Genomic DNA, 14877 nt, shown 5'->3' on the forward strand with positions numbered 1-14877 from the left:
ATCTTCCTGCAGAACATCTTCAAGTGATTCCTTGGGCAGTGGACACCTTTGTATTTCTCAAAGTCAGGCGCTTTAAATTTTGGGGGGATTACCACATCAGGAACTAAGCACATGTCCATAACATCGACACCATAAGGACTGAAACATTCCACCGCCTTTAGTCTTTCTTCAAAAGCCCGATACATTTGAGCAAGTTCAATATCAGGGTGAGCATTGATAGTTGTTGATTGTTTTGGCACATAACCCCCCACACCATTGGTTGCGTGACGAGGTTGGCTACTTCCTTCTTGGCCCATTGGAACCCTTTGGGGAGTAGGGTCTCCACATGTGACTGGTATTATGACCGGAGTCTGAGTTGGGTCACTTTCTTCTTCTGAAGGAGTATAGCCCTTAGGAAGGCCGAGTTCAGGCCATTCCGTACTCCTTGCCGGTTGAGCGGTACTTTCTTTGGTGGCCAAATTTTGGAACAACTCGAGAAGCTTACCCATCGTTGTTTTTATAGAGTCAACATCCTCTCTTAATGCCGCATTAATCTGCTCTTGTTGTTCCATGATTCTTTGCAAGTTGGCACGCGTCCTGTGAGAGTGTCGAGTAGGCACGCGAGGCGGTTGTTTTGCAGGTTTTCGGGCTATCTTGAGTTTCCTGAGTGTCGGGAAACCTGCTAGTGGGATTATGATCGAAGGAGGACGACAATAGAAGAAATATGAGTTTCATGTTTTAAGAATGTAGATGCACGTATGCAAATGCATGAGAATGCATGAGTATGCGAAAAGAATTTTTTTTTATGGCGTGCTAAAAGATTTTAATGACATGTCATGATGTGTTTGGACTAAAGAAAGTTAGGATGTGATCCCAATGACAACTTTTTAGGGTAATTGAAAATTGATTACATAACCTAAATTGGGGGCTCCCTATAATAGGTCGGTGCTAAATGCTTATAACCAAATCCCCTCACATGTAGGTTCTAGAGTTTTAACTTGGGTCCTAGAGTCATCAACCTCATTTGATAATATTACCGCCGTTGCAAACACTCGCAGGACAGTAACACTCCCAAAGGGTCTCTTCTAGGTGAGGTTTTCATGTCGGCCCTACAAGACAAACGTCAGGAAGGTCAACACTACGCAACCATCGACTTAGGTTCTAAACAAGGGGTCCCTAGAGTCACGGATCCAACAAGAAAATATTGTCGCCATTGCAAAAACTCGCAAGACAACAACACCTTCAAGTGAATCTACTCTAGGCGGGGTTTTTATGTCGGCCCTACAAGACAAACGTCATGAAGGTCAACACTACGCAACCACCATCTTATCTCAAGTTCTTCTCAAAGCTCGGGTGTAGAGCTTCCCTCAAGTAACGTCCCACCCCACAGTTGATATATATACATACAATAGAAATAAATAAAATAAAGCAATATAAAACATGAATATAAAAGCAACAAAAAAGAGGATAAAACACAAGAAAAAACAAGCAAACAAACGAAAAATACTCAACCCTAAGACTAACAAGGATAGGCTTGACTCTCTTAAAATGTCCCCAGTGAAGTCGCCAGCTGAAGCGGGTGGAAAAATGCGCGAGCGTAAAACGCTCGCTTAGATAGTAAAGTCGCCACCGAACTTTATTTATTCCCAAAGGGAAAGGAAAATATCGATAAAACCTTGAAAGAATGGAAAAATGGTTGTCGCAACCATTTTCGGGTTCGGGAGTCGATTATGTGAGGAGAAGGTATTAGCACCCCTCACATCCGTTGTACTCAACGGGAACCTTCTCGTTAATTTTAGGGTTAGAAATAGTGTTTTAATTTATTTGCTTGCTTTTTATTAATTATTGGAATTATTTACAAGAGGGAAAAAAAAAGAAAAAATAGTTTTTTTATTAGTGTGCTTGACAAGATTTTGAATCTTGCTCCTACGTATCCCCGGGTGCAATGGAGAAATCAAAGCTACACGCAGTTCTTTGTAGAAAATAATTGTTGGTTGGTTGATTTTATTTATGAAAAAAAGTATTGGTCGTGTTCGGGCGAAAAATGTTGGATTGAAAAGACGGACTCGCATTTGGGCGATGATACCCGTTTGAGAAATAATTGAACGCACACGGGCGTGAAAATAAGGCGTGAAAATAATGTTTGTGGGTTGAAATTGATTTTTACTATTTTTAGGAGAATGACGATTATCTGAACTGCAAGCCAAACGGCAGGAATCCAAATAATCAGGAAATGGGAAAGCCAAACGGCAGTCCACTCCTTTTTCATTCGTATATTTATTGAAAATTCATTTGATATAAATTGAAATTAAAAATTGATGTTCACTATTACTATCATTTTTATTGAATTAAATAAGTCACCTAAACAAATGGAAAAGAGAAATAAATAATAAAACAAAACTAAAATAAAAATTAAAAAAATAAAAAAAGTAAAAATTAGGAGGAATTTTGTTGTTATAACAACAAAAACAAACAATATTCTACAGAACAAACATAAACACGCATGCATACATAAACAGGGTCTGACCGAGAGAGAGACGCCGCGGGAAAGATCGCGGCCGAGAGAGAAGATGATGGTCGTCGGCCTTTGAAGTTGGTTCCGGTGGTACTCTGTTCTGCAGCGGCGGCCACGGCGATGTGTGCTGGTGGTATCGTTGAACCCGACGGCGGCGGCGGAATTTCTTTCTCCTCCTTTCTCGTTCTGTTTCTGTTTCTTTCTTGGTTTTGTTTTATGTTTGGTTAGATTGATGGAATGGTGTTGTGTGGTAGCTATGGAGTTTTGATGGTTGGTAGTGATGGTGATGATTATAGTGGTTTGTGAGAGATGATGAAAATGGAGATGGTCATGTGGTGGTTTGGAAGAGGCATAGCATCACTATAACAACATTCTTTGTCTCTCAAATTTTTTTGGTTCTGTCCCTATTTTTTGCGTGTGATTTTTGTATATGTACCCTTTCTCCTCCTCCCCTTTTACGTAAAAACCTTTGTTATATATAAGCAAAAGAATTAGGTTTAGACTTTAATGTTGATTGTATCAATTTTGGAATGAAATCTTATAATTGATGCTGATTGAAACTTGGGGACAAAACTTGTATATAAAAAAAAGAATGATAGAAATTTTCCTTTTTGATTTGAACAGCGCACTTTTTCTTTCCTTTTTGTGATTTTTTGATATTCTTATGAGTTTTTATTCTTTTATGACTTAATTACAAAAAGACAAAATAAAACTAAAAAAAATTACAAAATAAATAAAAACACTCAAGTGGGACTCATACTCATAATTACTTGGAAGACTCTTTTCATTACCCAACATTTGAAAGAAAACTGCATCGAAAATAATTAAAAGGAGCGTCAAAATTTGGGGTATGATTAGTCGGTCCTAAGGCCGGATACCAAGTTTTCAAAAAAAAAATTTGGGGTATGACATGTACATTGCCCTAAAGATGAAGATATTGTCATAATCTGATTGTATGTTGATGATTTGCTCATAACTGGAAGTAGAGTTGCAGAAATTGCAAAAGTGAAAGATAAGCTCAAAAGTGAATTTGAAATGTCTGATCTTAGTGAACTTTCATTCTTTCTAGGAATAGAATTTATGAGAAGAGAAGATGGTATAGTAATGCATCAGCAGAAGTATATTGGTGAGTTACTTGAAAAATTTGAAATGGAAAGCTGCAATCCATTGTCAAATCCATCAGAGACAAACACAAAAATTGATGAGTGCTCAGATGAAGAGAAGGTTGATCCAACTGTGTTCAGACAAATAGTTGGCTCATTGAGGTATGTGTGCAACAGTAGGCCTGATATATGCTATGCTGTAAGTGTTATCAGCAGGTTTATGCATGATCCAAGGAAGTCACACATGATAGCTGCTAAGAGAATCCTCAGATACCTTAAAGGTACTTTGGAAGTTGGCTTGCTATTCCCTATTGGTACAAATAGTGCAGGGAGTACTTTGATAGGGTATTCTGATAGTGATTGGTGTGGAGACATAACTGATAGGAGGAGCACATCAGGTTATGTTTTCAAGTTCAACAATGCTGCAATATCTTGGTGTACAAAGAAACAAGCTGTGACTGCCCTCTCATCTTATGAAGCTGAGTATATAGCAGGCACATTTGCAGCATGTCAAGCAATTTGGTTGAATTCAGTGATGATAGAAATCATGTGTGAACCAGTGAAGCCTCTAATCCTAAGGATTGATAACAAGTCTGCTATAAGTCTTGCTAAAAATCCAATTTCTCATGGCAGGAGCAAGCACATTGCTACCAGATTTCATTTCATTAGAGAACAAGTGACTAATGGTATGATTGAAGTGCAATATTGTCCAACTGAGGTACAGTTTGCAGATGGTTTTACAAAGGCTGTGAAACTTGACAGATTTGAATTTTTGAGGAAGAGCTTAGGACTGGTTGTTTGCAATTCAAGCATGAATTAAGGAGGAGTGTTAAGAAAGTGATTAATTCATCTTGAATATTAGTTTGTTTAGATATTGTTAGAGTTAGTTGATGGATAATTTTCGCAAGTGAACGAATTACCACGTAGTAATAAAAATATCGATCCACAGGGATTGTGTGATTAAACGAGTCTAATAGTGTTCATAAACATGATGCAAAGAATACACATAAATTGGGGGTTTGGTTTGAATGATGTGTTTGTACGAAAATGTTGAGAAATCAATTGATTAAGAATGAGGTTGGATCGTCGACAATTCCCTAAACAATAGTATTCACATGCAATTCAATTGTATCGTAATGAATCACTCGAATGTTACAACTAGATCAACAATATGGTGAATCGCAATCTCTTGTCAAAATCCACCCTATCCTCTACCGATACTTCTCCAATCTCTTGGATGGAAGCTACCGGTAGCGGAGTATTTGAAAACGCGTTGATCGTATGCTACATTCTATGTTTCAATCTCTCGACCGGAAACACTCAAATGCACAATGAATTCAGTTCTGATTTCAACTCATACTCTCGTACATAATTAAAATCTAAGTTCATTGCAAGATTGATCAGAAATTGTAAAGCATTAAGGATAGAATTTCATTGAATAACATTCATAAGAGAGAGATTCAATACAGATACAATTGATTACATGGAATACAGTAGTTTAGTTCCTCATCATGATCCAACCTCAATGGAGGTCTAGCCTCTCATCGTGAAGTAGCTCAATTCTTGCTCCAACTTCAAGGAATCCACTCCCATGATGTTGAATGCTTCCAATCTCGCCACCTTTAGCCTCTGGAACACAGGATCAGTCTTCAAATCGTGCCTGGAATTCCCAAGATCAAGATCAGATTCCCAAATTTTTCCAACCCTTTTTCAGAAAAACAGAATTCCTTATATAACATCGCAACCACGCCGCGCGTCAGATCTATCACGCCGCGCGTGGTTGCAAATCCATCAACTACGCCGCGCGTGGTAACGGTATCACGCGGCGCGTGATCAAGTCAGAGAGCAAACCAATTCCTGAACAAAGCTTCACGCCGCGCGTGATCAGGTGTCACGCCGTGCGTGATCAGAGTGAAAACTTGGCTCCCTGTGATCTCCATCACGCGGCGCGTGATGGGCTACGCCCCCAGCGTAGTGAACATCAGTAATTTCCTGCAATTTTTCCTGTTTCCTTGTAAAACAAGTAGTCAAGTTTCTGATTAGATTTCTCTTATATTTATTGCTAAAAACCTACTAAAAAGCATTTAATGTTGCTAAAATAGGTATGGATTAGAGAGTGTGACGATCCGTCATCATTAGTTACAAACAACTTGTTAGTTAAAAGTTTGTTAGTAACTAACTAGGTAGTTAGAGAATTTGTTTAGGCCTAAGGGATGAGCTTGCTTGTTACACAGGCCACCCTATATAAGTGCAACTAGTGCATTCTTTTGTAATCAATTTTTGTGGCCCATTAAGGAATAATAAAATTCTCTATTTTCCCTAAGTTTTTTAAGTTCAGTTGTTAATCAATTTCATCAAGAAACTAGTTCATCTTGCATATTGCAGTTTTTGCAAAACTGCTAGTGTGCTCAAGCTCAAGTCTGCGTGCCTGCTGAGCTTGCCAGCAATCCTGCGTGCCTGTGCCTGCAATTCATCCTCTGAAGCAATTCAGAGTCAGAGGCAACATAACATCTGAACGTTGCATCATCTGAACCAAACAAATTCTTGCTTCTGCTGCGCTAACATTAAGCATAAATAGATTGATGAATTAAGCATAGGTTGGTTGGTTCCTACGTATTCCCTCGATCCCAAAATACAAGCAAAAATTGGTTAACAAAACTGAATGTATTTAGTTCATATCTTTAACCAAATAGTATATCAAGTTTCTTTGATTGACTTTTACTTATATTTTAAGATAAGGAATACTTATATTTTAAGACAAGTACTTGCCAATTTGATTATTCTCGGTCTGCCGACAGTTTTGTTTATAAAGTATAAAGTTTGTGAATATTGATCCTATATTTTATTTATGGCTTTGTCCTCAACCTTGGAAGTATATATCTTTAGTTCCTGGTTGGTTCGCTGCATATTCCTAATGTTGACTAGGAATAGTTGTACGTTTGGTTTTTTCCTTTATTCGGTAAGTTTACTAGTAATAGTCGTACTTTTGGATTTTTTTTTGGATTATTCGGTAAGTATACCCAAGACGGGGGGATTAGTGCACTCTCTCTATGATAAAATAAGCAAAATGCAAAAATACAACTAGAGGAGTGTACAGAACTATGAAGTTCCGATACATGATACGATACCGATACGATACGACATCTATACGGTGATATAAGAAAATTTTCAAAATTCTCGATACGATACGGCCGCGATACGTTATTTAAAAATTAAATTTAAAATTAAATATATATATATATATAAATGCACAATATACAAACATAAGTAAAATCGATAATGATAAAAAATCAACATTCAAATTACTCAAATTTAGCAAACAAATAACATTTACATATCTTAAGTTAAAATATGTAAATTACTCAAATTACTCTATATCTTAAGTTAAGATATGTAAAAAGATATGTAAATTTAGCAAACAAATTACTCTATTTGTTTACATATTATATAATTTGAGTAAATTACTATAATTTGAGTATATTATATAACTTAACAAGATATGTAACTTAATGTAACTTAACAATATAATATACTTGTTACAGGGAGTGAACTAAAATATACTCAACAATGAACAAGGAGTGTTACTAAATAACATAACAATATAATATACTAATAATGTAAAATAATGTAACTTTTACAGGGAGTGAATGCATTTTTTATTCAGCTTAGTAAAATCAATGCTGCGCCCATCTGATTTTCTTGGTATTTTAAGAAAGGAATCGTATTTCTTTCTTATTTCAGCTAATGGAAATTTATTGTTCTTGAGAAAACCATTTAAGGCATCAGGAGAAAGAAGCTTAGAAAGAAAGGCGGATTCAGAGATTTGTGCAAATAGAAAAGATAGTAACAAGAGGTATGTAAGGGTTTTTTGGGTTCTCATTTTCATTGTTAATTAGTACTAATTGTGATATTGCTGTTTGTGATTTGAGAAATGTGAGTTAAGGTTGGTCCTTTATATACAACTTCGAAATTTGTCATATACCTTGTGTTTGTTGTGTACTTATCCAGATTATGACCAGAATGTGCATTAATAGGGTATTGTTCAATGAACAAACAAATATACTTTCAATTAGTTGAGCTAAGAGTTAAGGAGTTGGAGATCCGGGGTTCAAGTCCTTACAAGGAGAATAACTAACATAACAATATAATATACTAACAATTTGCTTATAAAAAAAATACGTACTACCCAAAGACATAGTTGGTAACATCATACTCTAACATTCAATACTTAAGAGAAAACACGAATTGTATCAGTCTCATTTCCTACATTTTCATCATCAAAGAGCATTAATTATCCGATACTTTTTCGATACGTGTATCGGAGAAGTATCCGACACGTATCGATTATATTTTTTTTAAAAATAATATTAATTTCTGATACTTTTTCGATACGTGTATCGGAGAGTATCAGACGAGTATCAGTATCGAATATGTATCGGACAGAATACTTCGTTATTTTTAGAGTATTAGAACTTCACATATACAAACTCTAAAAAACTACATTCCAAAAAAGTGAGGAAAGAAAAACAAAGCAAGTGATGCAACTAGCTAGCTATAATTAAATATTATAATTAAATATTAAATTATAAGAGTGTGGAAAAACATCTTTGAATGAACAAAAAACAGTGGGATATTAAATAACAAGACATATACCCAATTCCAAAAGTGTGTGGAAAAACCCAACCAAGTGAACAACCAACTAGTTGAATAAAACAAAACTCGTAGCAAACCAAAACATCTTATGAACTAAAAACAATGTACCCAATTCCAAAATGAACAAACTAGCTAGCTATGAAATATTCAATTAAATCAACTACTTGCAAGAAGCACACACGAAAGAACTTGAACAGAGTTTTAAATAAATAATGGTTAAACATTTCTTTAGTACATTGAACAATACAATAAATAATTGTTCCAACCCCCTCCTGATCGTAGTTGCGGGTATCTGTTGGAACAAAATTGATTTAAAAAATGTTTGCCCCTAAATCTATAAAGGTTTTGATGATAACAAAGTATTAATTAACAATTGGAAGGACTAAAAATTTATTTTAAGTGTGCAGATATAAGCATCATATAAGCTCTGAATGAAGTTCAGAGGATGTGAATTCAGAAGTTCACAAGCGCTCAGAAGATGTTGGACTTCAGAAGTTGCAACCTTCAGAGGATGAAGTCTTCAGAACTTCTTAAGTGACTAAAGCGTCATCAACCTCTGAAGATCATTTTGTTATCTGTGAAGATTCCCTTTGCAAGTCAACTCTTCTACCAATGAAGAAAAGGACCCTTCAAGCCTGATCAGTTCAGCTACCCTCTGTTTGTCTGTCCTTGCTTGAGAACGTGGGTTTTCAGTTTTGTTAGCTGAATAAGGAAAGTCTTCTCTGCTGTAGTCAAAGTAACTGAAACTCTTTCTTAGTTTTGGATACAACCAAACTGCATCAAGACAGACTGCTTGAAGACAAAAGATTATCAACTTCAACGGCTCCTTTTGCAACGACTCTTTTCTAGTGGTATATATACTAGAAGATTCAGCTACAAAAATAGATATACAATTGATCAAGAATTGAACGTGCGCTGAACAAACTCTGAACTCTGTGTATACAAGCTCTGAACCTTTCATCAAGTGTTTTTGCACTTTAGTCAAATACTCTGTATTATTTGTATTTGCTCTCTTTAGGTTCATCTAAGAGCACTTGTATATTTTTATACGCTTTACTATTACTTGAGGAAACTTAAGCTTGTGTGCTTAAGTGTGAAGTCTCTTGCTTGTGTGCTTGAGCATTGTTGAGAAGTCTCTTGCTTGTGTGCTTGAGCAGGTGTAATCTTGTGTGATTATAGTGAACTCCCTTGGAAGTGCAAGGGGACTGGACTACTCTCGTTTTGTGAGAGGAACCAGTATAAATTGCTTGTGTGATTTCTCTCTCTCTATCTTGCTTTTATTTGTGTTATTTATCCGCTGCTAACGTAGTTGAGTTAAGAACTTGAAAAAGTTTTAACTTGGCTAAAACACAATTCAACCCCCCCTTCTTGTGTTTTCACACCTTCAATTGGTATCTAGAGCACTGGTCTGTTACTTTCACTTAACAGTGAGACAGTAAAGATCTTGTGAGAACACTATGTCTGGAGGAGACGATAGTAGCACTAGAACTGGTGAGGACAGTGGTGCTGGTGGTGGTCCTAGAAATGCCTTTGGTTATGACTACTTAAGTAATGAATCACATGAACATAGTGGCAATAGAAAAGCCCCTATATTCAATGGTGATGCCTCATTATTTGAGTGGTGGAAAGAAAGATTGTATAGCAATATTACTGCTATTGATCATGAGTTGTGGGATTTGGTTGAGCTGGGAGTAGCTTTTGAAAACTTAAATGAACATGGAAGGTTGTCCATTGAGCATAGAAAGCTACTCACACCAGCTAACTTAAAAACCTACACTAAGCATCATAGAGTAAAGGACATTGTTGTTGGTGCTATTAGACATGAAGATTATGTCAGAATAGAGGACAAGTCTACTGCTAAATCTATTTTTGATTCTATGTGTGCTACCTATGATGGTAATGAAAAGGTTCAAAAGGCTAAAGCTAGTCTTTTGATAAGGCAATACGAACTATTCACTATGCAACAAGATGAAAACATTGAGACTATGTTTACAAGGTTTCAAATCCTTGTATCTGGTCTTAAAGCTCTTAAGAGAAGTTATTCCACCTATGACCATGTTCAGAAGATTCTGAGAAGTCTTCCTATTGCTTGGAGACCTAAGGTCACTGCAATAGAGGAAGCTCAAAATCTCAAGACTCTGAGTCTTGAAGCTCTGATAAGCAATCTCAGAAGCCATGAGATGGTTCTGGATGCTGACTCAGAAACTAAGAAGAAGTCCAAGTCAGTGGCTTTACAGTCAACTAGGATTACTTCTAAGGCTCCTAAGACTCAGCTTTTTGATATTGAAGAAGAATCTTCTGCTGATGGTCAAGAGGATGAGATGAATGAGGATGAGTTTGCTTTATTCACCAAGTTTCAGCAATGGAACAGATTTAACAAAAGAAATTTCAGAGGTAACAGCTCCAGAAATTTTGTCAGCAAAAAGGATGATCAGAAGAACTGCTTCAACTGTAAGAAGCCAGGACACTTTATTGCTGATTGTCCAGAAATGTCTGCCAAAGACAAAAGCAAAAGATACAGCTCAAAGAAGCAACAATTCAAGAGCAAATTGAAAAAGAGTCTGATGGCTACTTTTGAAGAGCTATCATCTGAGGAAGAAGTTGAGGAAGAAGAAGAGGCAAATCTAGCCCTGATGGCTTCAGCTGACTCAGATGTAGACTCAGACGATGAATCAGAATCAGATTCAGAAGTAACTGATGAGGTATTTTCTGACTGCTCTAAATCTCAACTTATAACTGCACTTAACAAGGTCATTGAGAAACATCTCAGAGTGTTAAGTAAACAAAAAGTTTTACAAGAAAAGCTTAACACTCTGACTGAACAAGCAGAACATTTTCAAGGTCTTTATCAAGAAACTCTGAATAGAGTAAATGACTTTGAAAAGGGTTGTGCTGTTTGTCACAAACCTATTGATGAGCAGGAAATAGCTCTTCAACAGTTTGTGCATCTCAACCTTGGGAAGAGCAAAGCTGCCAATAGAATTTATAATGTCTTGAGACATAGAGGAGAAGGACTTGGCTATGAATATGGTAGAACATATTCAAAGCTGAAGACCTTTGCCAAAAAGGTTGGAAAATCTTGGGTTTATTATGTTGTTCCACCAAGTGAAGAGGGAAAGAATCCTGGCATTTGTGAAAATGACAATGATGATCTGAGTGATTTAGAAGCTGACAGCTCAGAGGAACCTAGTTCCTCAGGATCTGGAAATAAAAGTTCAGAAGATAGAAGTTGTTCAGAACCTGAGAACATTAGTTCAGAAGTTCTGAAAGCTTCAACATCTGAGACTTCAAATTCTGGATTCAAAGGAACTTCAGTACCTGAAGCTAGTCAACCTAAAACATCAGAAGTTTTTAAAAAGAAAAATTCTAAATCTCAGATGAAGTACAAGACTCAGATTATTTATGATTCTAGAGTCAGTAGATATAATCAATCAGAACATGGGATTGATAATAGATACAAACCCTGGAATCATAAACAATCCAAATCTTGGAACAATAACAGATTTCAAACAAAGAAAAGATTTCAAAAAGGTTATTATTCCAAACCAAGGTCTTTCTTCAACACTAGACAACATAATAAGCATTTGTGGACTAACAAGCGTGGACCCAGAAGATGGGTACCAAAAGCTGAAATTATGTACCATTCAGATTTACCAACTAGGAAAGGATATGTCTTACCTAAAGTATGGAAACAAGTCCTATGCAAAGGAAGAAGGGCTTATGTCCTAGACCAATGGCTGACAAGTTCTCAAGTTAACAATCAGAACTTGGGAAATGAAGAGGAAGAATACTGGGATGACTTTATCATTAACCTTGATGAAGAGTTCTATCGCAATGATTAAAGTTGTTTCTCATACAGCCTGCCACTCAAAGAAGCATCATGAATCATTCATGGTATTTGGATAGTGGATGTTCAAGGCATATGACTGGTGACAAACAACTATTTTCTAAGCTGACCATGAAAGAAGGAGGATCTGTTGGCTTTGGAGGTAATCAAAAAGGAAAGATAATAGGTACAGGTACAGTAGGTAATTCTTCCTTATCTATTAATGATGTTTGGTTAGTTGATGGACTCAAACATAACCTATTGAGCATAAGTCAATTTTGTGACAATGGTTATGTAGTTGTCTTTAATAAGGAATCATGTACTGTGTCTAAACAATCTGATAACACCATGATATTCAAAGGTCTGAGAAAGAACAATGTTTATAAAATTAATCTTTCTGATTTGAATGAACAAAAAGTGATGTGTCTTTTGACCTTGAGTGAAGAAAAATGGATCTGGCATAAGAGGTTAGGCCATGCTAACTGGAGGTTAATCTCTAAGCTTAGTAAGCTTGACCTTGTCAGAGGTTTACCTAAAATTAAATATCACTCAAACACACTTTGTGGTTCATGTCAAAAAGGGAAGATTACAAAATCATCTTTTAAACCTAAGAACATTGTCTCTACCTCAAGACCATTGGAACTTCTTCACATTGATCTTTTTGGGCCAGTTCACACTGCCTCTATCAATGGAAAGAAGTATGGATTAGTGATTGTTGATGACTACAGTAGATGGACTTGGGTAAAATTCCTAAGAACAAAAGATGAAGCTTATGATGAGTTTAGCATCTTCTGCAAGCAAATTCAAAATGAAAAAGGCTACACTATTTTAAAAGTTAGAAGTGATCATGGTGGAGAATTTGAAAATGAACCTTTTGAAAACTTTTGTGAAAAATATGGCATTCTGCATGAATTCTCTTCTCCTAGAACTCCTCAACAAAATGGGGTTGTAGAAAGGAAGAATATAACTCTGCAAGAAATGGCCAGAACCATGATGCATGAAACAAATGTAGCAAAGTTTTTATGGGCAGAAGCTGTAAACACAGCATGTTATGTTCAAAATAGAATCTATATCAGATCTAAATTGAACAAAACTGCTTATGAATTGTTCAAAGGAAGAAAACCTGACATTTCCTATTTTCATCAGTTTGGATGTACATGTTATATTCTAAACAACAAAGTCCATCTAAAGAAATTTGATGCTAGAGGTTATAAGGGTATTTTTATAGGATACTATGAACGCTCAAAAGCATACAGACTGTATATTTCTGAAACACATACTGTGGAAGAAACTATGCATGTCAAATTTGATGACAAAGAGCCTGACCAAGTGTCAGAGCTTGTGGAAGGTTTGTCTAGATTTCAGGTATCAGAGGATCAATATTCAGATATTCCAAACTACTCTGAACATCCATTCTCTGAAGAACCTCTGAATACAACAGTTCCTACAGACTCTGAACAACAAATAACTGAAGCAACTGCTGAACCTGATGTTGATGAGTCTGAAGATGATGAGCCCCCAAGAAATACTTTCAAATACAAATCATCACATCCAGAGGAACTGATATTAGGCAACAAGGATAGTCCAAGGAAGACAAGATCTCAACTGAGAAATGAGGAATCTTTAGTTGGTCTTATCTCAATGATGGAACCTTCAAAGATTGATGAAGCTCTGAAAGATGATGCTTGGATTGTAGCAATGCAAGAAGAGCTGAATCAATTTCAAAGGAATGATGTGTGGACTCTAGTGCCTAAGCCTTCACACAAGAACATTATTGGAACAAAATGGGTATTCAGAAACAAGCTGAATGAACAAGGTGAAGTGGTAAGAAACAAGGCTAGATTGGTTGCACAAGGTTATAGTCAACAAGAGGGGATTGACTATACTGAAACCTTTGCACCAGTTGCTAGACTTGAAGCAATCAGGTTACTTCTATCTTATGCTGTTAATCATGGAATAACTTTGTATCAGATGGATGTTAAAAGTGCCTTCTTAAATGGTTTTATTTCTGAAGAAGTGTATGTTAAGCAACCTCCTGGTTTTGAAGATGTCTCAAACCCAGAACATGTTTTTAAATTGAAGAAATCACTGTATGGTCTGAAACAAGCTCCAAGAGCTTGGTATGACAGACTCAGTAATTTCCTTCTTGAAAAGGGTTTTGAAAAAGGAAAGGTTGACTGCACACTCTTTAGAAAAACAACCAAAGAAGACATTTTAATCATTCAAATTTATGTTGATGATATTATTTTTGGTTCAACTAATGCTTCCTTGTGCAAGAACTTTTCTAAGATAATGCAGGATGAATTTGAAATGAGCATGATGGGAGAATTGAAATTCTTTCTAGGAATTCAAATCAATCAGAAGAAGGAAGGAACTTATGTTCATCAATCAAAATATACCAAGGAACTTCTGAAGAAGTTCAATCTAGATGACTGCAAGATAATGAACACTCCTATGCATCCAACTACCAACATGGGCAAGTCAGATGATGAAGGAAAGGTAGATCAAAAGGTCTACAGAGGTATGATTGGTTCCTTACTCTATCTGACAGCCTCTAGACCAGATATTTTATTCAGTGTTTGTTTATGTGCAAGATTCCAGTCAGATCCTAGAGAATCTCATCTTACTGCTGTAAAGAGAATCTTTAGGTATCTGAAAGGAACAACTAATCTTGGACTTCTCTATAAGAAATCCAATGATTATGTGCTAAATGGATTCTGTGATGCTGACTATGCTGGAGATAAAATTGAAAGAAAATCCACAAGTGGCAATTGTCAATTTGTTGGTGAAAACCTTATCTC

General features: G+C 36.2%; 1 protein-coding gene across 1 annotated transcript; it reads left to right on the forward strand.

Annotated features, from left to right (window-relative positions):
• Positions 1-3598: 3598 nt before the first annotated feature.
• Positions 3599-4417, forward strand: LOC123904379 (secreted RxLR effector protein 161-like). The gene is made up of 2 exons (XM_045954053.1): positions 3599-4199; positions 4296-4417. The coding sequence occupies exons 1-2, from the start codon at positions 3599-3601 to the stop codon at positions 4415-4417; spliced, it is 723 nt and encodes a 240-aa protein (XP_045810009.1).
• The last annotated feature ends 10460 nt before the right edge of the window (positions 4418-14877 follow it).

The sequence above is a fragment of the Trifolium pratense genome, linkage group LG2, assembly GCF_020283565.1.
Source record: "Trifolium pratense cultivar HEN17-A07 linkage group LG2, ARS_RC_1.1, whole genome shotgun sequence".
NCBI classification, from domain to species: domain Eukaryota; kingdom Viridiplantae; phylum Streptophyta; class Magnoliopsida; order Fabales; family Fabaceae; genus Trifolium; species Trifolium pratense.

Bases quoted from the DNA above. Each gene is read 5' to 3' on its own strand.
- LOC123904379 (XM_045954053.1), top strand. From the start codon at position 3,599: ATGCATCAGCAGAAGTATATTGGTGAGTTACTTGAAAAATTTGAAATG. The intron at 4,200-4,295 runs GTCTTGCTAAAA...GTATGATTGAAG, and splicing joins TGATAACAAGTCTGCTATAA to TGCAATATTGTCCAACTGAG.